The sequence below is a fragment of the Syngnathoides biaculeatus genome, chromosome 9 (assembly GCF_019802595.1).
Source record: "Syngnathoides biaculeatus isolate LvHL_M chromosome 9, ASM1980259v1, whole genome shotgun sequence".
In the NCBI taxonomy this organism is placed as follows: Eukaryota; Metazoa; Chordata; class Actinopteri; order Syngnathiformes; family Syngnathidae; genus Syngnathoides; species Syngnathoides biaculeatus.
Window position 1 is genome coordinate 684,940 of NC_084648.1, and position 26,126 is coordinate 711,065.

Below are 26,126 nucleotides of genomic sequence, written 5' to 3' on the forward strand. Positions count from 1 at the left end.
GGCATGTCACTTGGGCTTTAAAAGTATGTATGTGTGTGTTTGTGAGTGTATATATATCGTGTACATGTGTGTGTGTGTATATATGTATGCATATAAGTAGTGATACACTGACTATTGCATTCGTATCAATTTGAGTGTAACACTAAAATACACAAATTTCGTTATGCTAGATCTCGAATGCGTGATCTCGAATGAAGAGGCAACAAAAGGAGGCGAGGCTGCATCCCTCCGCCGCTACTGGAGGAAACTGCAGCCACGTGATTCCGACGTCACCAGCGAAATGGCTGCCTCCTGTTAGTAAACTAACCCTCCCGACTTGTTGTTAAATACGTTTATATATTTTTCTCCTTAAAAGCAAGAACTACTTTTGCACCACAAAGTTTTAGGGTGTGTATTCATTATTATACCTACTCAAAGCGTGATTATTTGACCGTAAAGCGGCGCAGGAGTTCTTACGGTGGCGCAAAGCGAGTCCTATGGTCGATGCGTTTTCCAATGAGCGACACGTTTGTTCATTCCACGTATGTTTCTTGAACTCACACTATTGTTATGAAAACCGAGAGCCAACATTTGGTGCGTATTGCTATATAAAAAAAGGGCGTTTAGAAAACAACAATGACGTTCTTCTGTTTTCCAACCACACCCAAGACCACGTTCAACTGAATTATGTTGTTGTTGATTATGTTGTTGTGTTGCTAGCCTAAAGTGTAACTCTTTCAGCCACATGTAACTTAAGTATCAGAATAAGTCAAGCAATTGCGTATGTTCGGAGTGGCAAAAGGATGAGACATTATCAAAGATAGGCGGAATTCATTCATCTATCCAACCATATAGGATGGATGGATGCCAAACTAAATATTATGCAGGTCGATTCGCCAATAGGAGCGCTCATCGACGAAGAATTAGGTGACATTTGACTGCCTTTCATTCATTATTTTGAAGAGCAGGGACTCTACTTTATTACATTTGAATCATTCTATCAAAAACGCATTTTATCTCCATTGCATTATTAATGATTGCTGCAGCAGTGGTATTTGAAAATATATTTGTATATGTAGTATGAAGCAGCAATGTTTTAGGGCATTATTAGGGTTGCTGTACCAATGCTAAAATTATTATATACTGTAATCATGAGGTTGTTATAATACCAGAAAACACAAAAAACAAGTTCTAAAAGAATGTACTATAGCTGCAAGTATTTCATCTCCTCAACCCTCACAACTACTTTTCCACTACTACAATATTTTTAATATCAATACATTTTGTTGCATAGTGGGCAGTATAATGAATGTACCTCATAACGTTCCCTGAATTTTCAGTGCAAAAGTTAAATCCCTCAAAACGTATTTACTAAGGCAGCTCTGTGAGTTGTGACTCGAGTGACTCTGCTTCACAATCAAGGAGTTCCTCTGGGTTCAAGCTAATCTTGCCTCAAGACTTGTGTGGCATTTGCGTGTTCACTCTGTGATTGTGTGAGTTTTCTCCAGTTGCTGAGGGATCCTCCCCAGTCTAAAAAGATGTGTGTTATGTTAGTCCAAATTGTCTGGTTAGTGTAATGAGAGTATCTATGGTGGTATGTCTGTATGGGATGTGGCAATGACTGGCAGCCAGCCTCGGGTGTTACCTAGCCTCAGACCTGACCTTTTTTTGAGTCCTCGCCTCGATCAAAAGAACTGCTCTGAAAAGGCAATTAACACAACAAAGCTAAAAATGTGCAATGTCCACATTTTTTTTATTGTTGTAGAGGTTCTCATTTAACAAGATTATGTTAAGGATAAGTGGTACTGAAATGTATGTATTTATGGATTTTTATGTGATTGGTTCCCTACATCATACTCACAGGTGTTTTTAGCCACTTGGATAACTATGTCAGAAAAGGAAAATATTGGACACACCCAAGTATGGTGCTGTAAAGTTCCACATACTGTAACTACAAAGTCCAAGCACAATCCTCATTGTGGTCGGTAACTGGAGCCTATCCCAGTTAACATTGACCAAGAGGCGGGCTGCTCTCTAAACTGGTTTGCACTTGGCACATACGGACAAACAATCATTCATACTCTCATTCAGAAGGAAGTACTTGAAGAAAACCCATACAAGCACAAGGAAGCAAACTCCATATAGAGATGTTTTAAAAGGAAAAATAAAAATACTTATTCTGTAAAAACTGAAGTATGAATCTTGTAAAATTGTGCCGGAGATACCTAATGTCGTGCCCAGTGAGTTTATTACTTTAAAAATGTGGACTCCTGTTGCTGAGTCAGCCTGCTACAGGGGGTTAAAGATCGACATATGACTTGTGAACTCCTTGATTATAGACAGCCATTTAGAGTGAGTCACTTCCTTTCATCTGAAGTCTCCATGTCCTCCCAAATGTCTGGTAATGTTAGTGCTTCATGTTTTAAATGATAAAAATTGTGGTTGCTTATTTTTGCTTGTATACTTGACTTCCATACAACTTTGGAAACATCCAGAGGTTTCTCGTATTAATTTTTCAGCTAAATAAAGTAATTATCTGTCATTATTGTCCATACAGAGATAAACATGTCTCCAAAGATCACAGGAGAGCTGCTCAGGCATCTCCGCCAGGTGATGAAGAATTGTAAATACGTTACCGAGCCACTTCAAGCTTATATTATCCCCTCTGGTGATGCCCACCAGGTAAGTATTTTTTTTGCAACTTTACAGCTGCGTCAGCTTATGTAGAAATTCATATATATAATCACAATAGCACTGCTTGCATGATTTTGAAGCTTTCTGCTTGTCTGAGGTTTTAAAATGAATTCTTGTCATGATGCAAGTAGGACAATTTGATAAATGTGGTCTATGGGCTCCAGACCACATTGCTCTAACAGTTGATCATCCAACATGTTTTTATTGTCCCTGTGTCTTTAAGAGTGAGTACATTGCACCATGTGACTGCAGACGTGAGTTCATCTGTGGTTTCAACGGCTCAGCAGGTATGATTTGGGTTTTGGTTTTTTTTTGTTGGGAATGCACATTCTGTTCTTGTAAGGCGACAGAGACTCCCTGCCTTGAAATGTTTCTGCACAACATTGATTTAAGTAATTTAGGTCAAACCCATCTTTAGTTTGGCTTTAGAATATGTCACTCATTGGTAGTCGATTTTATATAATCCCCAATGAAATTCTTTATTAATTCTTATTTGCCAGACTTTATGCACATTTAACCTGAAACTCGAATGGAAGTGGTACTGGTGCTCCCGCCAAAGATTTAGGAAAATTGAAAATGAAAGTTCAAACGACATGTTGCACTCTCCATCCATTCATTTACTGAGCTGCTTATCCTTACGAGGGTTGGAGGAGTGCCGGAGCCTATCCCAGCTATCATCAAGCAGGAGGCAGGGTACACCCTGGACTGGTTGCCAGCCAATCGCAGGATACATGGAAACAGACAAACAGTGGAACTCACAATCCTACCTAGGGGCAATTTAGAGTCTCCAAGGAATACACATTTTTGGGATCTGGGAGGAAACCAGAGTGCTCGGAGAAAACTCACGCAGGGATTGGGAGAACATGTAAACTTCACAAAGGCGGGGCAGAGATTTGAACCCCGGTTCTCAGAACTGTGAGGCCGACGCTCTACAGCTGCTCCACTGTGCCATCTTCTACTATTTTTATTTTTAACAATATCCAGTACAGTGCATTTAAGTGCAGTTTACTTGTATGTGCACTACATTTGTATTTAATCTTTAATAAGTTAGTTATCAAACTTTTATTTAGGTTCAATTTATGTTTAACTTATACGCGCAATGCAATGGAATTGCATCCATCCATCCATTTTCGTAGCCCCTTATCCTCGCAAGGGTCGTGTTAAGATTAAAACAGCTTCCTCCAGTTTGATGAAAACATAGGCCAACTGTGCTACTGTATTTTAATGTTTATCATATTGATGTGACTTGGTTAGCCAAATATTTTTTGAGATGGTACTTGGTGTAAAAAGTTGGATAACCACTGTGGTTGATACAATAATGAGCTTGTGGTATTAGATTTTGACTTATGACTGGGTGTTGTGGTGTGTAGGTACAGCCATTGTCACAGAGCAGTACGCCGCCATGTGGACTGATGGGCGTTATTTCCTTCAAGCCACCCAGCAGATGGACAACAACTGGACCCTTATGAAGATGGGTAATTTACAACCCCACGTATTAGTACATACAGCCACAGAATAAAATAATTAGACCACACTTGTTTCTTTCTTTTTTTATTTTTCGTTCATTTTTAATGCCTGGTACAACTAAAGGTCCATTTGTTAACAAAAATACAATTATGACAAAAATAGTTCATAGTAGTTTCATTTAAGGGGTGATTGTTAGCCATTTTCCTTGATTTTCTTGATTATGCGTTGAAAAAAAATCACATTGACTGCAGTTAGTCTTAAGTATGTGAAATAAGACCAAATATTAGGGAATCTGCTATGCAGTATTTTGTCACTTTCATTGTATCCTTCAGGTAATATACCTTTAGTAGTAACAGACGTTAAAAAATTAAAAAAAAAAAAGCGGCATAATATATTTTTCTGTGAATGTAGTTGATCATTTTCAGTGACTTCACCTACATTAGGATGTAGGGAGTTTTAACAATGATTTGTGTCATGATTCGTGTTTGCTGATACCATTCAAAGATGTAGTCGTACATTTAAAAGTATCGAGTGACTCTCATGTGGTCTTTGTATAAAAGTGGCACTGAAAAAAACAAAAAACAGTATGATTTTTGTCATAGTAGTATCCAGAAAAAGCTCTTCTGGCAGCGACTTCTGTTTGACCCAGTTCTGTATCCGTTTTGTCCATATTTGGCTAAGACTAGCCCCTTTGCTTTGATTGGACTTAAGACTTAAACTTCACTAGTTACTGTATGAACGCTGTTATTTGGACAGCGCTGGCTCTAGGGTACCAGAAAGCCTATATAACATGCCAAATCCTAGAAAAAGTTGGGTTGATAAAATATGGAACCTCTGATACGATACGATCCGAAACGATTCAGTGACTTGAAATCTATTCATTAACTCTTTTGCCGAAATTCTGCCAATGTGACTGTAAAAGTACCTGCATACTGGAAAATGGAGATGAAGGTTCCTCGGTTCCTCAGTAGTCATTGTCTAGGAATCAGGTATAAATTAATTATTTATATAATAAGTAAGCAACAATTCATGGTAATTGATTATTGGTATTTGAATTAAGTGAAACCAACACTTCAGATAGAAAAAAAAGTACAGTAAGCAGAACCAACATTACCTGCTACTTCTGTTTTATCTTTTCAACATAAAAATTATTCAATATTTAGGTGGAATTAACAGTAAGTTTTCAAGCTACTTCTGATGTTTGCAATTGTTGCTGTGCTGGCAAGGGCTGAAGCTTCTGCAGAGCAGAGGTTATCTTATGTTACTGCTTAAAGCAAAGCAAATTTATTTGTATAGTGCATTTCATAAACAAAGTGACTTATTGTGCTTTACATGATTCAAAGTGTGAAAAAAAAAAACAGACGAGAATGCTGTAAAAGGTGGTTGGACGGTTGGCTTTATATGAAATACCTTGGCGCCTTAATGTGTTTGGAGAGTTTTGTGGTGTTGTCATGGTAATTTACTTTACCTTTACGTACCCTACAAAAAGTTAAAACATATTTCGAGCAACTCTGTCTTTGTAAAAGCTAAACTGTTTCCGAACATTGGACAAAAATAGTGGCTTGATCATTTCTCGCTTGCCATCTTATCCTCTGCCAGCCACCATGCTATTTTGTCTGCTAGTGCGTAGCATTGACAGGCAATAGAGTTGCGTTTATTTAAAAAAAATGTTTTTATTAAAAGTGCTGGAAAAACATCCATGTTAAGTCTGCAGTGCTTAAATCCAATGTGTTATTTCCTCATATTGATACAATCAATTGATTACTTAAAAAAAACGAAAAAAACGTTAGCTCGATATTTCATTTGGAAAGCCCAATTGCTGAGTCCAGAACGATTGTAGTTGAATCAGAAATATAAATCCCTTCTGTAACAATTGCAAGCGCGGCTAAATCTTGCAATTCAGAAGCCACGTCTGGTACATTTCATGCCCAAATAAAATTTTAATTGTCATCCAGGACTGAAAGAGACACCCTCTCAGGAGGACTGGCTGATTAGTGTCCTGCCAGAGAACTCCAAAGTGGGGGTCGACCCTTGGATCATAGCTGCAGGTATTTTGTGGTTTAATTTACATTTTAAAATTCTCCACAAGGTGGAAGGGTGGAGGGGTACTGACTAGTTAGCAGATTCGCCTCACAGTTCTAAGGACTTGGGTTCATTTCCAGTGTTGGCTGTGTGGCGTTTGCGTGTTCTCCTCATGCCTGTGTGGGTTTTCTCTGGGTACTCCGGTTTCCTCGCACATTCCAAAAATGTGTTGTTGGTTAATTGAAAACTCTAAATTCCCCGTAGGTGTGCATGTGAGTGTGAATGGTTGTTTCTCTCTCTGTTTACTGCTGGCAGCCAGTTCAGGGTGTACTTCTCACCCAAAGATAGTTGGGATAGGCTATAGCATGCCCATGACCCTAGTGAGGATAAATTATATGGAAAATGGATCTATGGATGAAAAACTCTCGACAGGTGATGCTATTCATAGCATTGTGAATGCTTGTCATCACATACAGTGAAGAAAATAAGTATTTGATCACCCTGCTATATTGCAAGTTCTCCCACTAAAAATCATAGCGGTGTCTGAAATTTTTATCGTAGGTGCATGTCAACTGTGAGAGAGATAATCTAAGAAGAAAAATCCAGAAATCACAATGTATGATTTTTTTTTAACGATTTATTTGTGTGATACAGCTGTAAATAAGTATTTGAACAGCTGAGAAAACCAATGATAATATTTGGTACAGTAGCCTTTGTTTGCAATTACAGAGGTCAAACTGTAGTTTCTGTAGTTATTCTCCAGGTTTGTACAAACTGCAGGAGAGATTTTGGCCCACTCCTCCACATATGTTGAAAGACCCAGCCACGACCCATCTTAAATGCTCTGACTGAGGGAAAGAGGTTGTTCCCCAAAATCTCACAATAAATGGCCACGGTCCTCCTCCACGGTCATGCACAGTGCAGTCGTCTTGTCCCATGTACAGAACAACACCCCCAAAGCATGATGCTACCACCCCCATGCTTCACAGTAGGGATGGTGTTCTTGGGATAGAACTCATCCTTCGTCTTCCTCCAAACGTGGTTTGTTAAATTTTTGTCTCATCTGACCACTAAACTTTCTCCCATGACTCCTCTGTATCATCCAAATGGTCATTGGCAAATTTAAGATGGGCCTTGACATGTGCTGGTTTAAGCAGGGGAACCTTCCGTGCCATGCAGGATTTCAAGCCATGACGTCTTAGTGTATTACCAACAGTCACCTTGGAAACGGCGGTCCCAGCTCTTTTCAGGTCACTGACCAAGTCCTGTCGTGTAGTCCTGGGCTGATTCCTCACCTTTCCAAGATCATTGAGACCCCACAAGATGATATCTTGCATGGGGCTCCAGCCCGATTGAGATTACCGTCATGTTTAGCTTCTTCTGTTTTCTAATGATTGCTCCAACAGTGGACCTTTTTTCACCAAGCTGTTTGACAATTTCTCCGTAGCCCTTTCCAGCCATGTGGAGTTGTACAATTTTGTCTCTGGTGTCTTTTGACAGCTCTTTGGTATTGGCCATTTTACAAGTTTGAGTCTTACTGATTGTATGGGGTGGACAGGTGTCTTTATGCAGCTAATGACCTCACACAGGTGCATCTGATTCAGGTTAATACATAGAGTGGAGGTGGACTTTTAAAGGCGGACTAACAGGTTTCTGAGGGTCAGAATTTTTGCTAATAGACAGGCGTTCAATTATTTTATTGCAGCTGTATCACAAATAAATCATACGTTGTAATTTTTGGATTATACTTTTTAGATTATCTCTCACAGTGGACATACACCTACGATGAAACTTTCAGACCCCTCCATGACTTCTAAGTAGGAGAACTTGCAATATAGCAGGGTGTTCAAATAATTATTTTCTTCACTGTAAAAGCAACAAAAATCGAAAATGTACAAGCTTTCACATGGTGTTCTGGGTCAGGGCAGTTCATGGCCACATACACATAATGCCACATAAAGAAACCATTTTAGGTTGCTTTGCTCATGTACTCCAGAAGTAAAGCGCTCAAGGAAATCTTTCCAATTTTTAAATAGCCATACAAAAAAACTATGCATTTGGTCATGCTAATGAATGATGAACTGTGTCCAAACCTTTGACTGTTAGTGTATAATTATCTTTCACATCACCTGTATATGTGAAATGTTTTATCTTTGTCTTCTTGTCTGTGTTCAATGTCAGATCAGTGGAAAGCGATGTTTAAGGCATTGAACAATGCGGGCCACTCTCTCATAGCAGTGCAAGAAAACCTCATCGATGTGGTGTGGCGTGACCGTCCACAAAGACCCAGCACGCAGCTTCGTACTTTGGGATTGGACTACACTGGTCTGTACAACACATTTAGATTAATGGTGTTCCCCCACTACTCAGGAAGAATAGGGAATAAACCCTGCTATGAATTACGAAAATCCACCAGTGAAATGCAATGGTGTGTTTACAGGACTTATCCAAACCATCACATTGACTTAAGCGTTAAAATCATAGCGCTCCCTTCCAAAAGCAACACAAACTACACCATCAACAATGCAGTGTTCCAATGTGCACTTTGTCATCGAAATTCAACAGCAGTTTAAGCTACAAAAGACCTTGCCTCAATGTTGAATTCACTCCTGATTACGTGTGTCGCTCTGTCCCAGAACCTGCTATCCTGGACACCGCAGTGCTTGAAAACTTTAAATTTAAAAGAGAAATAGACTCATTATAGAAAGAGATTCATGAACCCAAAATTAACTTTACATGTTGATTACAAAGATTCTCTCGATCTGAGACATTCGATTTTAAACAAGGTAAATTGGGAAATGCTACTGATAGCATACATTTTACATGACATAAAATGCATTTAATTTCACAACCATCAACCTGTACCACTGAAATACAGTGGTATATAGTTATAGATTACAGTATTCCTATGAGTGAAAAAAAGAATGTTTTGTTTAGCCCATCACTTGATACGTGTCACTGCCATATTTTAGTGTGCAAAGCATTGTGGAAATTATGACGTAAAATGCGTGTTGTAAAACTATCTTGCTGCTCTCTGCGATGCTAAGCTAGCCACTTGCAAACAATTTTTATGGTCAGCAAAAAGCATTAAAAATGCCATACTGTGCCACTTTGGAATCCAATTTCCGGTCAGGACAGAAGACAAAAAAAAAAAAAAGGTAAGCATTCATAGCTTACTGAAAGAGAAAAGGTTGAGTTCACAGTTGGAGGATGTGGCCAGAAGAGTTGACGAAAGACCACCCTTTGATCGGCTTTGTCTGGACATGAACAATGGCTTAAGTCCAATGCAGGGCTGACTGTCTTTCCTCACAAACAGCCTAAAACGGTCGTGTGTGACAAGCAAAAGCCGAGCTGGCTGCCTTGATCAGCCCACTTTCAGCAGCAGCAGCTGTTATAAACAAAACATCACCACCAGACATAGTTAGCACTGAAAAATGGTAAAATAGGTATGCACATAAGCTAACTTCTCGACTGTAGTTTTTAATTAAAAAAAAAAAAAAAGAAAAACATAGAGCCTGAGCACAAACACAGCATTTTTCTCAAAAAAATATCTTTACTTAATGTTTAGGTTCCCAATGAAAATATGTGAAGAGATGAATTTTTGAGTAGAGTCGTCAAAATGGTGGACCCTTAACACCCTCAGACCTTTTACTTTTTTCTTGCCAATCACTTTTTTTTTTTGGTATTTTTAACCGACTAGTTTAGCTCAACCATGTGATCATATGATTTGATAGTGCCTTCTCATTTAGGTATGCCATGGCAGACAAGCTCATATATCTTGGACAATTTGGGAGTAATTACTGTGCCCCAAAATATTTTTAATTGCTGAGAGATGGACGGAGGGTGATGCCTGTTTAAATGAACCTTCTCCTTCTCCATAGTTTGTTGGACCTAGATGCCTTAAGATCTGGGCAAAGCAATACTTTTACAGTATATTAGATGCCGCTTTGGCCTCAGCAAAAAATATGAATCTGTTTTCAATGAGTAACCTTCAAATGTAATGGGTTCATCCAAAAACATGCATGGTAGCTTCATTGAAAGCTAAATTGTCCACAGGTGAGAATATGTGTGCAAATATTGTTTATGTATATGCCCTGTGATTGTGTGTCAACCAGTTGAGGGTCTATCCTCCCTCTCACCCAAAGTCTTCTGTGTTGGGCTCCACAAAACTTGTGACCCTAGTGAGGAGAAGTGGTTCAGAGTGGAGAATGGAGGTTCCAAAAAAAAATAAAAAAAATCTGTGACTGAATGAATTTTCCAGTCTCGAATCACGACTATGGGGTGAAGCACAATGCCCTAGTTAGTCGAAGCTTTTACTCTTATCTTGCCAACCATGTTTGTTTATCTTTTTTTTGTGTGTGTTTTTGTGCTTCCTTGGAAGTTGTTAAACAGGAGTTGCAGCAAATGATTAGATCAGAAGGAGATTATGTCAATATATGATTGACATCTTCTATTTAAGGTATGTTATGGCAAGACAAGATCACAGCTCTACGTGCAAAGATGTCAGAGCGAAAAATCTCCTGGTTTGTTGCCACAGCACTGGATGAGATAGCCTGTAAGTATTTGAGTCATGTGAATGCCTTTATTTCCCAGCATGTATTGCCAATCTGTTGTATGTAGCATTGCACTCGTGTGCACGCGTATAGAGTTGATGGAAGAGCAGACTTCATTTACAGTGTTTGTATGAATAAGCGCTGCCATAAAAGTCCAGATATCTGCCAAGCTCAACATGTTAATCAAGGTGAGGAAATGTAATACCACCACAGCTACTTACTTATGGGTGATTTATAATTTGATATATACTTGTAAATACATACATAATGAATTTCATTTAGAAAATCAAATCCCAGTTCTGAGGACCAGGGTTCAAATCCCGGCCCTCGCTGTATGGAGTTTGCATGTTCTCTTTGTACCTGCGTGGAATTTCTCTGTTTGCTCCGGTTTCCTCCCACATCCCCAAAACATGCATGGTTGATTATTTTAGGACTCTTAATTGCATCACACACATGTCCACAAAACTGGACATCAGGTTGCGGATGAAGACTTTAAGGCACGATGTTTATGGAAGTAAATGGGCATCAATACTCCAAATGCATTGGATGCACATCCATTTAATATCTGATTAGGAAAGAGCCCCTGTGTTGATTATTGGTAATTGTACTGTTCACCTTGACATCTAAATTGACCTGCAGTGTGAACACAACTTAAATGTCTTCAGAGTTCCTTTTTTGATCCTTTGCCACTCAAGATGTCTTTACCATTAATGCCGCTGGAGAGAGCACTGTTATTTTGTTGGAATTCACCAGAGAGATCTTTTATCTGAAGTTCCAGGATACAGCAGCCACAATATCTGTCGAAGTGGGGATAGAGCACTACACAAGTGCACTAGAAACCAAGTTGACTAGAGAAATTAACATCGCAAAGAGAAATTATGCAGAAACTCTATAGGCGCTTGAAATTTACTCCCATCTAGCAGGAATCCAAAAGTATGCGGTGGCAATTCCAAACAAATTTCAGCCTCTACAGCACCGTATGGCGGTGGTGCACACACCAGAATGAACAGCAAATTGTGCAATGAAGGAGAAAGTGTGATGAAATCTATTTAAGTCATTACTGTTTTTATGAAGTACATTATAGAGTTATACTTTTCACATTAAAAACAATTTTGGGGGGTGACAGAATAGATTAATGGCATTTCCATTCATTTTAATGGAAACTTGTGTTTTGAGAGATGAGTGTTTTGAGTTATGAGCATGCTCAACAAACAAGTTAAACTTATATCTCAATGCATTGTCTACAATTTGTATGCATTGTGGAATAAAGTTTGCAATTGCAAGCCGATTAAAAAAATGTACATGAACGACAGTTAAATGAAAATGTAATATGAATACTAGACTAACTATAAACAAGTCACCATGCATTTTATCGGGAAAAAAAAATCACTCAATAATCATGTTTGACACGAAACACAATTGTGATCAAATCGTTCTAATTTTTCATGTGTGCAGCAGTGTCGCATCTCTTGCGTAAGTCAGCTTTGATACATGATCACGATCCAAGGACCCCGGGGTTCACAAGCGTCCCATTTGATGTCTGTTTGAGTACCTTGTTGACCGTCCCTGAAGGGCTCTTGCTCCTGATTGTTTGCTCACAGACTTTATGTTAATTGCAGTTTTTGTGATTGTCATCAGTTTGCATTTGGACTAAATGGACATTTGCTTTGAAAGGGAATTGCTCAGGCATCTGCAGAGGATCACTGATTAAAAAACATGCGCAATTTATTAATTTTTTAGGTGCAGCTCATAGTTTAGAATATTGTGGGAAAATTCAGTTGGTCTAAGCAATGTATATCAATTCAAAAAGTGAAAGTCACTCTATCACATAGATTTATTACACAGTATGAAAACGTTTTATGCTGATACCTTACTGCCCACCAAAATTCCATATTCAACATTTCAAGAATTAGAATATCACATGAGAAACTATGAAATTATGAAATAATTATGTAAGAATTTGCTTGTATGCTAAATCTATATAATTTGTTAGCATTTCTTTCAAATTAAATTATTGAATTCAATGAACTTTTCAACAATAATCAAATTTATTGAGCAAAACATATATGTACAACGTCTACGTTGTTTTTGTATTTATTTCAACCAGCCATTCAGAAAATACCACACAAACCCGGTAGTTTTTTAATAATTTGTTAAATATGACTGTAATTTTGTCATTAATAGTGGTTTTCTTCTCTTGTACAGGGCTTTTCAACCTCCGTGGTGCAGATATTGAGTATAACCCTGTCTTCTTTGCATATACCATTGTAGGGATCAACACAATAAGGTTGGAATACATTTAGTTAATTCATTTAATTTGTCATCATGCTTTTGTGTGCTCTGAAGACAGTTCAGTTTTATTTGAATTTGACTCAAATTTCTACAGCAACAATTCCCAACAAATGAGATCATCATGTGTGCGTGCGTGTGTGTGCAGAAAATTTCACTGAATTAGTCTGAAAATGATTGATTATTTAAAACAAATCTGTCTTTGTTCATCTATTTCTGCAAATGTCCTATAGCAGGGGTGCCTAGACTCCTTTACCCCAAGGTCTACTTTTCAAGCAGCCAGGCAGAACGATAACGACGGGGTGGGGTAGTGTTATATGGGGCGGGGCTGTTGTTGTTGGTTGATGATGATGCTCCCAAACCATTTTAAGGTTATGTTGCCTCCAATATTTAAAATACAGAATTAGCTTTTTGTGGACTGTATTGTCTGTGCTTTCATCCTGGATCAGGCTGTGCCAAGGTGGAATTTAAAAATTACACATCATCTGATCCTGCACTTTCTACTCTGGCCTCAGACCAGACCTATCCCACTCAGAAAAGAGAAACTCTCGTCCAGTTTAACCACTTTTTCTTCAATTTTTCACATACTCCGACAGTTATTCCATCTTAAAACAACACCATTTCTTTTTTAACTTTCTTCATTAATATCGAAAGTAAACATAAGCTGCATGTCTAACTCGTTGCCCAGACTGTGTTGCCATGTAAGCAGGATTCATACCACATTTCCCATAGCATATTTGTAAATTTGCTTTACATTCTGCTTTGGATTTTGTCTCCCCTATTCATTTGTTGTTTTTCTATTTTGCTCTTTTTGCTACTTTGAGGATGTGTTACCTAAATTAGATGAATATGCAACTTTGCAATCCACATTTTTTTTTTTTTACCTGAATGCGTCTGCAGGCTTTTTGTGGACATAAAGCGTCTAGCTGACCCAGCATTGAGACAGCATCTGCAGCTAGACTCGCCATGCAAGCCTGAGCTTCACATTCAGACGTTGCCGTACGAATCAGTTTATACCGAGCTGCAGGCCATCTGCGCCATGCTCGGCCCCAAAGACAAAGTGTGGATCTGTGACAAAGCCAGTTGTGCTCTCACGCAGGTCATCCCCAAGGTGAGAGTACACCTACATTGTAAGAGCACAACGCACAAACGTAATGATAAATGTCCATGATGAAGATGATGATGAAGTAAAACAGCAGAGGATGTTAAAAAACATTCAGAATAGTGCCCATCAAGATTTTGTGTGGTAAGAAAAAGATTTCACAATAGCAATTAAAGGGCTAATTTTGATATACTGTACTCTGTGATGTTGGGTCGTATTACCATCGTTATCTTGTAATGAGCCTAATTAAGTTATCCTGTGTGTGTGAGAATGGACAGATTCCCAGACCTCTGAGTTTCTGGGAACATACACTCGTTGTTATCTTCTTTGGATAATCCAATAAAAGGCATTAAATTAAAAAAAAAAAACAATTAAAATGTAAATTTTCTAGACTGTAATTTATAACTACAGATTTGAGATGTTTAAAAAGTATGCATATACAAAACCGAATTTACATTGCAATTGTCAGAGGAGTATCCCTTTAACCACAATGTTGTCATACAGTAAGTGAGTCGTCTTTTCCTTTCGGCTTGTCCCATTCGGGGTCGCCACAGTATGTCATCTTTTTTCATCTAAGCCAATCTCCTGTATCTTCCTCTCTAACACCAACTGTCCTCATGTCTTCCCTCACAACATCCATTAACCTTCTGTTTGGTCTTCGTCTCGTTCGTTTGCCTGGCAGCTCCATCCTCAGCACCCTTATACCAATATATTCAGTCTCTCGCCTCATGTCCAAACCATCAAAGTCTGCTCTCTCGAACCTTGTCTTCAAAACATCCAACTTTGACTGTCCCTCTAATGATCTTTTTTCTAATCCTCATTCCGAGCGAGAACCTCAACATCTTAATTTCTACCACCTCCAGTTCTGCTTCCTGTTGTCTCTTCAGTGCCACCGTCTCTAATCCGTCCATCATGAATGGCCTCACCACTGTTTTATAAACTTTGCCCTTCATCCTAGCAGAGTCATAACATACACGACATAAATGAGTAAATCCCTTAAAACAGTCATTTATGATAATCTGTAAATTGACAATTGTTATTTGAGTGGTCTGTATTTGAGAGTGTGTTTTGTTAATTTAGTATGTCATGGAAAGCACAGTATGTATTGTAAAGGAAATATGGATTTGCAAACAAATCTGTTTTGGATGTTAACCACTATGTTGTATGTTTCTCATTATGGTTGTGGTTTACAGTAATAAACTGTAGAACGTAATTCAGACACCTGAAATTTTGCCACCTCACATTTAGCAAAATAAGCCAACCAAAGTAAATAACAGTATGATGCACTGCAGCTCTACACTGTTGCAATCTGCTCTGGCAGTGTCTTATTATTTCAAGAATTCATTTGTGTATTAATTTTTCCCTTATTTTAGTTGATTCTTTTCAAATAGTCACAATTTCCTTTTGTGTGCTTACAGGCCCACAGGTCCTCCATTCCTTATACACCCCTCTGCCTCGCCAAAGCAGTGAAGAACACAACAGAGATTCAAGGCATGAAAACAGCCCATGTAAGAACCTTTGCCGTATTTGGAATCTTCATATATCCATACACACATTTTACTCATTAACATTCGCTTCTCTTATTTTATTCCTCTTTCATAAACATTCTGTCATGATTCCAACAGATCAAGGATGCAGTTGCTCTTTGTGACCTCTTTGCTTGGTTGGAAAAAGAGGTAGAGTTTTGAGTTTTTCAACATTTCCTTAAACACCTGGGGCCGTATTCATAAAGAATCCTCAAATCTCTCAATTTTGAGGGGACGAGGCTGGCTGTTACCTTGTTGCCCTGTAATTGGCTGCCCTTCCTCCACCCCAAAAACGAAAATGCACATTTAATTATGCTTTTAATTGCATGGGATAGATCACAAACTCACAATTCTTTACCATTGTTTTTTAATTCATTTATCACTCTGATTGTATTTTACTTGATGACTCAGATGTTTTCAGTTTATACTTGTTGAACGACCACTTATAGGGAAAGGATTGTTTAAATGTAGCAAATCATACAGTGTACATCCTACACTCTACACAAAACAAGCTTGACTTTTCAAGGGCTGTGTATAGATTGCCAAGAGACTGCCTTTTTGTGCCTGGCTGGTTTGTATAAACGGCATGGACATGGAATAGGGTCACTAAGTCGGCAGCCATTATCTTATCCATCCATCTATTTTATGAACCACTTATCCTCACAAGGGTCACACTAGTGCTGGAGCCTATCCCAGCTATCTTCGAGCAGGAGGCGGGGTACACCCTGAACTGGTCGCCAGCCTGTCGCGGTGCACATAGAAACAAACAACCATTTACACTTGCAATCGTACCCATGAGAAGTCTTCAATTACTGCATGCTGCATTGCTGCCTTTGTATATTTGTTGTTAATCGATGAGTATAACTTGTACGTAAATGGCCATACAATACATAAAAGGTATATTTGATATTGTATGCTACAGTGTAATAGATAATTGTCATATTTTAAAACGGCAGCACGGTGAACCAGCTATGGAGCGTTGGCCTCACGGTTCTGAGGAGCGGGGTTCAAATCCTGGCCCACCTGTGTGGAGTGTGGATGTTCTCCCCGTACCTGTGTAGGTGGTTTCATCCCAAAAACATGCATTAATTGGACACTATAAATTGCTCCTAGGTATGATTGTGAGTTCCACTGTTGTCTGTCTCCATGTGCTCTGCGATTGGCTGGCGACCAGTTCAGGGTGTACCTAACCTCCTGCCCAATGACAACTGGGATTGGCTCCAGCACTGCCGCGACTCTCATGAGGATAAGCGGCTCAGAAAATAATAATAATACGAATAATAACAAGAAGAAGAAAATACACTGTTCAAAAACTTTTAATTTTTGTCTCAAGTCAAGTCATTCTAAATCTCTCCTGTTTCAGGTCAGTCAGGATCACCTAAATGATTTAATTTGTTAAATGCCGCAACAATGACCGGTAATTTCTTTAGGAATTTTCTTTGAGGTCAAACGTTTACATACAGTACTTTGTAGTATAGTTTGTAGTACTATGTCTTTAAAGAAAATGGGGAAGCCCAGATGATGAGGTCATGGCTTTAGAAGCTCCTGATAGGTTTAATGACAACATGAGTTAGTTGACGGCACACCTGGGGATGTATTTTAAGGCCGCACCTCAAACACTCTGCATCTTTGTTCCAAATCATGGGACAATCAAAAGAAATTGTCCAAGAAATCAGAGAAAGAATCGTGTAGCTCCACAAGTCTGGCTCATCCTTGGGTGCAATGTCCAGGTGCTTTGTTTCGATTATAAGTATAAAAATCATGGGAATGTCCAGCCATCACATCATGCAGGACGGACGCTGTGTCCCAGAGAAGAAGGTGTTTTGGTCTGAAATGTGTGAATCAACCCCAGGATAAAAGGTAAAGTCCTTGAGAAGATGCCGGATGAAGCTGGTAAGAAAGTGTCATTATCCACAGTAAATCAAGTCCTACTGAAAGCTCACTCACCAAGAATGAAGCCATTGCTCCTAAAGAAACATTCAAAAAGCCAGATTACAGTTTGCAAAAACACACCAAGACAAAGATCTTAACTTTTATAGACATTTCATGTGATCTGATGAGAGTGGAGCTGTTTGGCCATTCTGAGCAATATTACATCTGGGGGAAAAGGGGGGAAGCTTGTTGACCTGGGAACACCATACAAACTGTGAAGCATGGAGGTGGCAGCATCATGTTTTGGGCCTGTTTTTCTGCAGCAAGAACTGGAACCCTACTAGAACGTTACAAGGAGCTATTAAGGCAACATCTCAAGACAACAGCCAGGAAGGTCAAACTTGGGCGCAAATGGGTCTTCCAAATGGACAAGGACCCTAAGCATACTGCCAAAATGGCCAAAAACTATTTTGATGATGACAAACTCTATGTCTTGGAGTGGCCATCACAAAGGCCTGATCTGAATCCATTCAAAAAATTGTGGGCAGATCTGAAAAGGCGTGTGCGAGCAAGGCAACTGACTAACCTGATTGAGTTACACCAGTTCTGTCAGTGGGAATGGGCCAGGATTTCACCAGAGTACTGTCTGAAGCTTGTGGAAGGTTACCAAAACCATTTGACCCAAGTCATGCGGTTCAAAGGAAATGGTTCTCGATACTAAGGAAACGTATGAAAATTTTTGACCTTGAAGAAAATAATCTCATCTCCTTCCAGGGAAAGTCTCTCTATGATTTTGTGTTGAGGAAGAACCAGGAAGTGATATTTTTTTGGAGTAGCAGGGTTGAGTGTTTATATTGGTTTATACCTATTGTACCGGCAAGAAATTTCCTGTCTTTTTCAGCGTGTTAGCCAAAATGCCGGCTCTTTCTATTTCTGGATTTTGCTCAAACACTCTGGAGGATGGATTTACTTTTCACACTTTTCAAAAACACCCGGTTCGTTGTGAAAAATGGATTGCACAGGTGCAAAGGACAAGAGCTTTGTGGGTTGTAAATGACAGGTAGATGTCTATAGAGCTGGGGGGGGGGTTGTAATTTGTCTCAGTTTATAGCATATGTTACGTGATAATTTAGAATAAATCCCCTTGGTCAAACCGGCAACATATAACAAAGCACTTGTATTGCGTTCAAGACAATTTATTCACACACAATTACAATACAACACAATAAAAGTACAAAGACAGTTTAGTAGTGTGTAACATGAGCTAACTAGCCAAATGATGTATAGTCGTGAACTTGTCCAAAAGCAGCAATAATCAAAAGCTCTGTCCGCATCTGCGTAATACTTCTCTCAGAACATAACAAAAGAGCCGCGTCATAATAAACTATGTAAGTCGGGGGTGCTAAATGTTTTCGTTGTGCGCGGGTTGGCGTTGTTGTTGTTATTCGCCGGCGGCCAGCGTTAGGCCCGACGCGGAGGTGGATCGGGCGGGGAGGTGGTTTGGCCGCATGCGGGGAGGAGAAAGGAGCCCCCCCCCCGACCTGTCAACGGTGTCTGGGCACCCCGGAAGTAGTTACTTCGCCCGGCAAAAGAAAAAGAAATCGAACAATAGGCCTGTCATTTTGAATATTTCATCGGGTTCCTTGTCCGTCTGTCGGGGAGTCTGTTGTTAGTTAGAAGTGATCCGCATATCATTTAAATATGACTTGAAACGATAGGGTAATATTGCCCCGGTCACTTCACTCGATTGCGAGATGTTCTCTTCTTCAAAAAGAGCTTCCGTGTCAGAAGGGGCGTCGGAAAAATCAGAAAATCTCTGTTGTTCCTCTCCCATAGCAGGTGCCACTTCGTTTTTTCAATGGCAAATGTCCCAGTGTGGCATTTGCAAATGACGTTGCAGGCATTGTGGCTGCCACTGGGATGTCGAGTGAGACTTCTGCAACTTTGCACATTAATGACACCCTCTCCACTTGTTTTTTTTTTTTCATGTAGACATTAAAGTTAATAATATTATATGTAATTTTCATCACAATATCTATTTTAAAATGTATATTTGGCTGTCAGTGGCACTTTAAATCAGAATGGTTGTAAATCGGAGTATATACAAAATATCCAGTCTGTAACTGATTGGGAGCATTTCCTACCGACACACTACTTATTTAGAGGAAAAGCAGATGTGTGAGTGGACAGCATGCGGACATTAAAGGGGGAAGAGGATTCTAAAGGCACACCCCCCAGAAGGTATATAATGCCAGTATGTGTTCTCTGCAAAACTACATCATTTTGGCTAAGGACCCCCAAAAATGGCACCAACGAATACACACTAAGCCACACTTAAGAAGCACAGTTTAAACTACAAGCTATCAGTTACATGGTGGAACATGGGAGTTGAGTAGCTGCAAGAAAAATCAAGATCATTTTTATTTGTACAGTAAAAGAATGTAAAATTGTACTGTATAAAGAGATACGTTACTGCGATGGTATCCAGTCACTGAGTGTATTGGTAAACTGCTGCTGTGAATGAAATGCTGGGACCCTGTGCTGCCAAAACTGTCGTACACATTGCTGGGCTGCCAAAACTTTACGCACTGCATGTGCCAGTAAAATCATAACTAAGAGGCATCTGGTCGTAGTCCCAAGTACGGGCAGTCATAACTTGCCTACATTGTAACTCCAATATTGACTGTATATACATATAATGACAACAATATCCATTCATCCATTTTCAATACCATTTATCTTCACTAGGGTCGCAGTTGTGCATGCGTCAATCGCCGGTTACTCTGTGGCGAGAGACCGGATACACCCTGAAATGATTGCCACCAGCCAATTGCAGGGCACACATACACAATCATTCTAACATCTTACAAAACGCACACAGCTACAGGGAAGAACATGAAAACTCAGCCCAGGTGAGGCCGGATTCGAATGTGAGTCTTCAGAACTGTGAAGCAGATGTGGTATGCATTCACCGTGCCACCATGTTAATAACACTAATTGACAATTGTAACAAAATATTGAATCTTATGCTACAAGTGTGATCATTTTGCATCTATAGTAGTACTAGACCCCAGTCATCAATACAATCAAAACAAACCCGCTGAACGGATTGTCGGAGAGAAATTCCTTGTGTGTTTTTACACACTTGGCCATTAAAGCTGATTCTGATTCTGATACTCACTGTTGCAGCGCCTTTGCCTTACATTCATTCTGTCATTGTGACATTTTCCTTTCGCATGTCATAAGTCATCACGTCAAAAATATAGATCAGCTCTTTCTTGGCACAATCTAATTGATGCAAATGAATAATGTCATATTTTTTTAATTTTTAATTTGAAATATTAAATGACACTGAAAGACTACCTTTCATTTATTGTGTAATGGTTCCCCACATGACCCAAACTGTGTACTTCCAAACCTATTAATAAGGCCTTCACTCCACACCTTGCACAATTTGTCTTAGAGACTAATTTGACGACTTACTGTAAGTTTATGAATAGCTCTTATCTCTACTATGTGCAATTATAATTGCAGTGTGCCCTTTAATCAGTGCATCACCAGCCAGTATTGCACAAGGAGTCTTTATGGATATGGGCCCAAATTTCTAACCACAATGAGTTGTATATCATGCCTAAAGAGAAAAATGCAATGCATGCACTTTAACACTGTACTTCGTTCAGTTTTATGCCCCAGGGTAACAAATATTGATGAATAAACTTGCTGTCATTTTGTCATCTTAATGGTTGTATAGATTCCAAAAGGCTCTGTAACCGAAATCTCAGCTGCTGACAAGGCTGAAGAACTACGCAGGTGATGTTTGTTCTTGAGTATTTTCAAACTTCATGTCCTACTTTATGAGGCTGTCTCTTGAAAGGGTCTCCTGGAATGATTGCTCCCTCTACAGGATGTACAAAACCAAACACGCCTGAGAGGATTTTGGACGTTTGATCTTTTTATTCCTGGCAGTCAATTATTTGATGATTTTGATCCTTAATGTTATTTATTTGTTTCTTTCTTTATTTATTTATTTATTTATTTTTAAAGACAAAATGGAATACAAATTTAGATTTTTCTTTTAATAGATTCAAGGCAACAACTGTATTGACATTCCATAATAAGAACAACAGATTACGACCTGAACTGCTCAGTCAGCAATCTGATTCAGATTGGATCTATTTAAATACAGTATTCTGAACCTGAATACACATCACAGATTTTGTATGAAGCCCATGGTGAGAAAAGTAACTTTCTTCAAAGATGTAATAAATGTAACATTTTCAGTTATACCTTATTTACATAGTATATTATATATGAATGCCATACTAGAGCAGCAATGACTGCCGCAGAAAAATTCCTTGTGTTTTTTTGCACTCTTGGCCATTAAATTCTGATTATGATATTAAATATGTGACATTCATTTTGATATACTGTAGCCTTCATGGCAGCTTGGTGGACTACTGGTTAGGAAATATGCCTCACAGTTCTGAGCACTGGGTTTCTTATCCTGCCTCTGCCTGTGTGGAGTTTGCATGTACTCCCCGTGCCTGCATGGGTTTTCTCCGGGTACTCCCGTTTCCTCCCACATCCCAAAAACATGCATGGTAGCTTGATTGAAGACTAAACTACCCATAGGTGTGAATGTCAGTGCAAATGCTTGTTCATATGTGCCCTGCATAGGGGCTCCACCATGCCTGTGACTCTAGTGAGGATAAGCGGTACGGAAAATGGATGGATGGATCGATGTAGCCCACATGTGAAATATTGTATAATTCAATTCAGCACAGCGTTTTTCGTATTTACCACATTTGCCTCACAGTCCATGGGTTCTGATTTTGAATCTCGGCTCTCTCTGTGCTTGCATGGGTCCAGAGAGCTTCCTGCCACATTACAAAAATATGAAAATTAGGTTGATGCGATACTCTTTATATTGTTCAGTTGTGCTTTCCCACCTGCTTACACCTTAAATCAATGAATTCTCTGGTTAAAAGTAGTACATTTCCAAAAAGTCTATAATGAGCCAACCTTCTAAAAAAATCAAATGAGTTTTTAAAATACTGGAACATGTCCTCTCCTCGCATGCGTACTTTTATGGGCAGGACTGTTCCCAGTTCCCCTTTTGTGATCATATCAGAAAGCACCGTCTGAATAAAAATGCACTAGTGGCCGGTGTCACTCATGTCTGTAGACTCATCCAGCTCCAGTGGAAGCACTGTCATTCCAAAGTTACTCGGTCAAATCCTCAGCCATGGCTTCACTGCGCCATGTAACAGTCGTTCTTGATAGCTCGTTTAGGACATCTTAGTTTTTTTTTTACTTGGTCTCGCTCCCCCACTTATTTTGACACTCTTAAGTTTAGAAGACAAATTAGAGGTCAACTGACTAGCTTGCTACACTGCGTCATTATGTGCACATGCACAGTGACACATGTCAAAAAAGGCCAGGATTGGCAACACGATGTTATCAACGTATTGGGCACACCTGAATCAAGCGACAGGATGGATGATAGACTGTCTTTTTAAAAAAGAAAAAATAAATGTGGTCATGCGATTGCCCAACGCGACTTTCGATCAACGTAATGAGCACCCCTGGTCTATAATCTACCTTGCGATTGTCTGGCGACCAGTTCAGGGTGTAACCCGTCTCTTGCCCAAAGTCAGATGGCATAGGCTTTCAGCACACCTGTGACCCTGGTGAGGATAAGTGGCTTGGAGGATGTATGGATGAAATATTGGCTGCCAACTTGGTGACCCTAATCCGTGTCCGTGCCATTTATACAAACCCGACACCCACCTAAAGGCAGTCGTTTGGCGATGGATGGATGGATTATAGCTAAGAAAAACTGAAAATGCACCATCAACTGCAATTGATCCGCCTCTTTTCTTAAGTCAGCTGGGGTCCATTTTCAATGTAACGCTAGTGAGGGATAAATGGATGGATGACTAAATTCTCAAAAGCACCACAGAGACTCATTATTTCTGATTCTTTCTTTTAACAGTCAGCAGAAAGATTTTGTCGGCCTTAGTTTCCCAACAATTTCCAGCGTTGGGCCCAATGCAGCAATTATACATTACAGGTCAGAAAAGGCCCAATTACCCATGAGTTACTGCATTTATTTTGGTGGATTTTGTAATTCTAGTGAACTCTGTTTTTGTAGGCCACTGCCTGAGACCAACAGAACCCTCACCGTCAATGAAGTTTACCTGATTGACTCTGGAGCTCAGTACATGTAAACTAAAATTGGTCACACGCAGCATCTTAATTTGCATGTGGTTTGACTTGTTTGCTCTTTGGCAGTGATGGCACCACAGACGTTACCCGCACCATGCACTTTGGGACTCCAACTGCATATGAAAAGGTGCAATCAACAGCCTACTTAACATCCCAGAGCCTAATTATAGCTTGGGCATGTGGTGTGGTGACTTCAGTGACTCTCTTTCATCTCATCTCATCTCTTTGTATTCTTCAAGGAATGCTTTACTTCTGTACTTAAGGGACACATTGCTGTCAGTGCTGCTGTTTTCCCCAACGGAACTAAAGGTACACTTAACTTTGCTTGACAACTTGTGAACAATAGAAAATAGAGAGCTTCAAAATGTTTTTCCATTATTAACTAATTAAGTTAATAAGTCACCAATTACCGAGTCACTAATGAATAAACTCACACGAGATTGCAATTTGTTCCTTTATCTGTGAGGTCCGTAAAAGTACAGAGTTACAGAATTTAGAATTCAGCCTTTCAGATTTACTGTTTTTTCTCTCAACGAAACCCACTTCGCACCTTATCCCTCTAAGCCCCCACAATTTGTAGATGACATTTGCAGTGTGTGGGAGTGACAAGTCATCCTCGCCCTGTTCCTTTTTGTCATTGTTCTGCATGTTTCGCCCTAATCTGGGAGTCTTCTGATGGCGGCATCCTGTGACAAACATAAATCACAAGTAAAACTCCCCGTGGCCCACGCCACTTTCAGGCCACATCTAGCCTTAGGCAAGCAGTACTAAACAAAAAATATGTGGGCAATAAAACAGCGAGCGAGAAGCGGGTTACACCTTGAACTAGTCACCAGGCAATCGCTGGGCACATATAAAGAAACAACCATTCTCATTCATGTTCACACATCTGGGCAATTTAAGTTTTTAGTCACCCTACCATGCATGTTTTGAGAATGTGGGAGGAAAGTGGAATACCCAGAGAAAACCCAAGCAGGTTCAGGGAGAAGATGCAAACTCTATACAGGGAGGTAGGAATAGAACCCCGTCCTTAAGACTGTGAAGCAGATGGATAGTGGGGTAGTGGTGAGCATATCTCTTTGCAAGTTCTCCCTCTGCTTGTGGTTTGACCTCTGGCTTCCTCCAACATTCCAACAAAACACATCAGGTTTCTGTAATTAAAGACTGGAAATTTTCCAATAGGTGTGAGTGGAGTGTAAATGGTTGTCTAAATGTGCCCTATAATTTACTGGTGAGGCGTCCAGGGTACTCTGCCCCTGGCCCAAAGTCAGCTGGGATAACCTTGACCAGGATAAGTATTATTGAAAGAGGATGGGTATGTGAAAAAAATAACAATTGCACAAAAAACAGACTGACTATAGCCCTTGTTCCACTGTCCAGGGCACCTGCTGGACTCATTTGCGCGAGCCGCACTGTGGGAGTCAGGCCTCGACTACCTTCATGGTACAGGTCATGGTGTTGGCTGCTTTCTTAACGTTCACGAGGGACCCTGCGGTATTAGCTACAAGACCTTCGCTGACGAACCTCTTGAGGCGGGCATGATCGTCAGCGATGGTACGGATCCATACACTAAGACTGATTACTCCAAATCTGTGACCACCATGGAGAACTTCTTTCCTATGTTGTGAGGTTCTCAAAAAAAAAAAAAAAAAACAATGCAGCACTAATATGACATGCTCATTTTTTTTGTTTTGTTTTTTCTTCTGCCTTTTTAAAGGTACATTTTTCATATTTATTTTTAGAACCTGGATATTATGAAGATGGAGCTTTCGGTATCCGTCTTGAAAATGTGGTCCTTGTTGTACCAACTTTGTCCAAAGTAAGACTTTGAACTGAAGGAAAACAAGTTCTATTACAATTTGTATGATTCATTCATTATTGAAAGTATGACATTCTGTTCTTTGGTCTCCTGTAGTACAATTACAGAAGTAGAGGTAGCTTGACGTTTGAGCCCTTAACTCTGGTTCCCATCCAAGTCAAGATGATCGACACAGAGCTGCTGACCCAGAAGGAGGTAAACATTACCCACGTCCAATACCATTTCAAACCCATGGATCTTAAAAACTCAACATTTTCATTTTTCTAAAGAGTCCTTCTTACTTTTACCACACAAACTAAAAGTGTGTTTTGCGTGTCATTGCAGCGGGACTGGGTCAACAAGTACCACAGGACCTGTCTAGAGGTGGTGGGAGCGGAGCTGCAGCGTCAAGGCAGAAAAGAAGCGCTTGAGTGGCTCGTCCGGGAGACCCAACCCATCGTGTGAGGGGACACTCTGGCCAAGCACACTGCGCCCCTGTGGAGTGATCATTGTTTGTACGTGTCTCATCTTCCTTTGTGTCTCTTATTTTGTAACACATTGTATCAAGAGTTTTAATAAACATCAGTGAAAATCAA

The 26,126-nt window shown here is 39.7% G+C and overlaps 1 protein-coding gene across 3 annotated transcripts; it reads left to right on the forward strand.

The window, feature by feature from the left end:
* On the forward strand, window positions 1-26,126 carry xpnpep1 (X-prolyl aminopeptidase (aminopeptidase P) 1, soluble). Of its 3 annotated transcripts, XM_061830724.1 has the most exons (21): window positions 1-23; window positions 171-293; window positions 2,537-2,661; window positions 2,897-2,960; window positions 4,044-4,148; window positions 6,096-6,188; window positions 8,344-8,487; window positions 10,622-10,717; window positions 12,921-13,002; window positions 13,905-14,115; window positions 15,525-15,614; window positions 15,732-15,782; window positions 21,256-21,314; window positions 23,500-23,577; window positions 23,659-23,730; window positions 23,799-23,859; window positions 23,972-24,041; window positions 25,113-25,286; window positions 25,475-25,551; window positions 25,648-25,746; window positions 25,876-26,126. In XM_061830724.1, the coding sequence occupies exons 3-21, from the start codon at window positions 2,545-2,547 to the stop codon at window positions 25,993-25,995; spliced, it is 1,863 nt and encodes a 620-aa protein (XP_061686708.1). In that variant the 5' UTR covers window positions 1-23; window positions 171-293; window positions 2,537-2,544; the 3' UTR covers window positions 25,996-26,126. The 3 variants fall into 3 exon arrangements, with proteins under 3 accessions (XP_061686708.1, XP_061686707.1, XP_061686706.1); XM_061830723.1 differs by lacking the exon at window positions 1-23 and having other exon boundaries at window positions 224-387; XM_061830722.1 differs by lacking the exons at window positions 1-23; window positions 171-293 and adding an exon at window positions 2,331-2,380.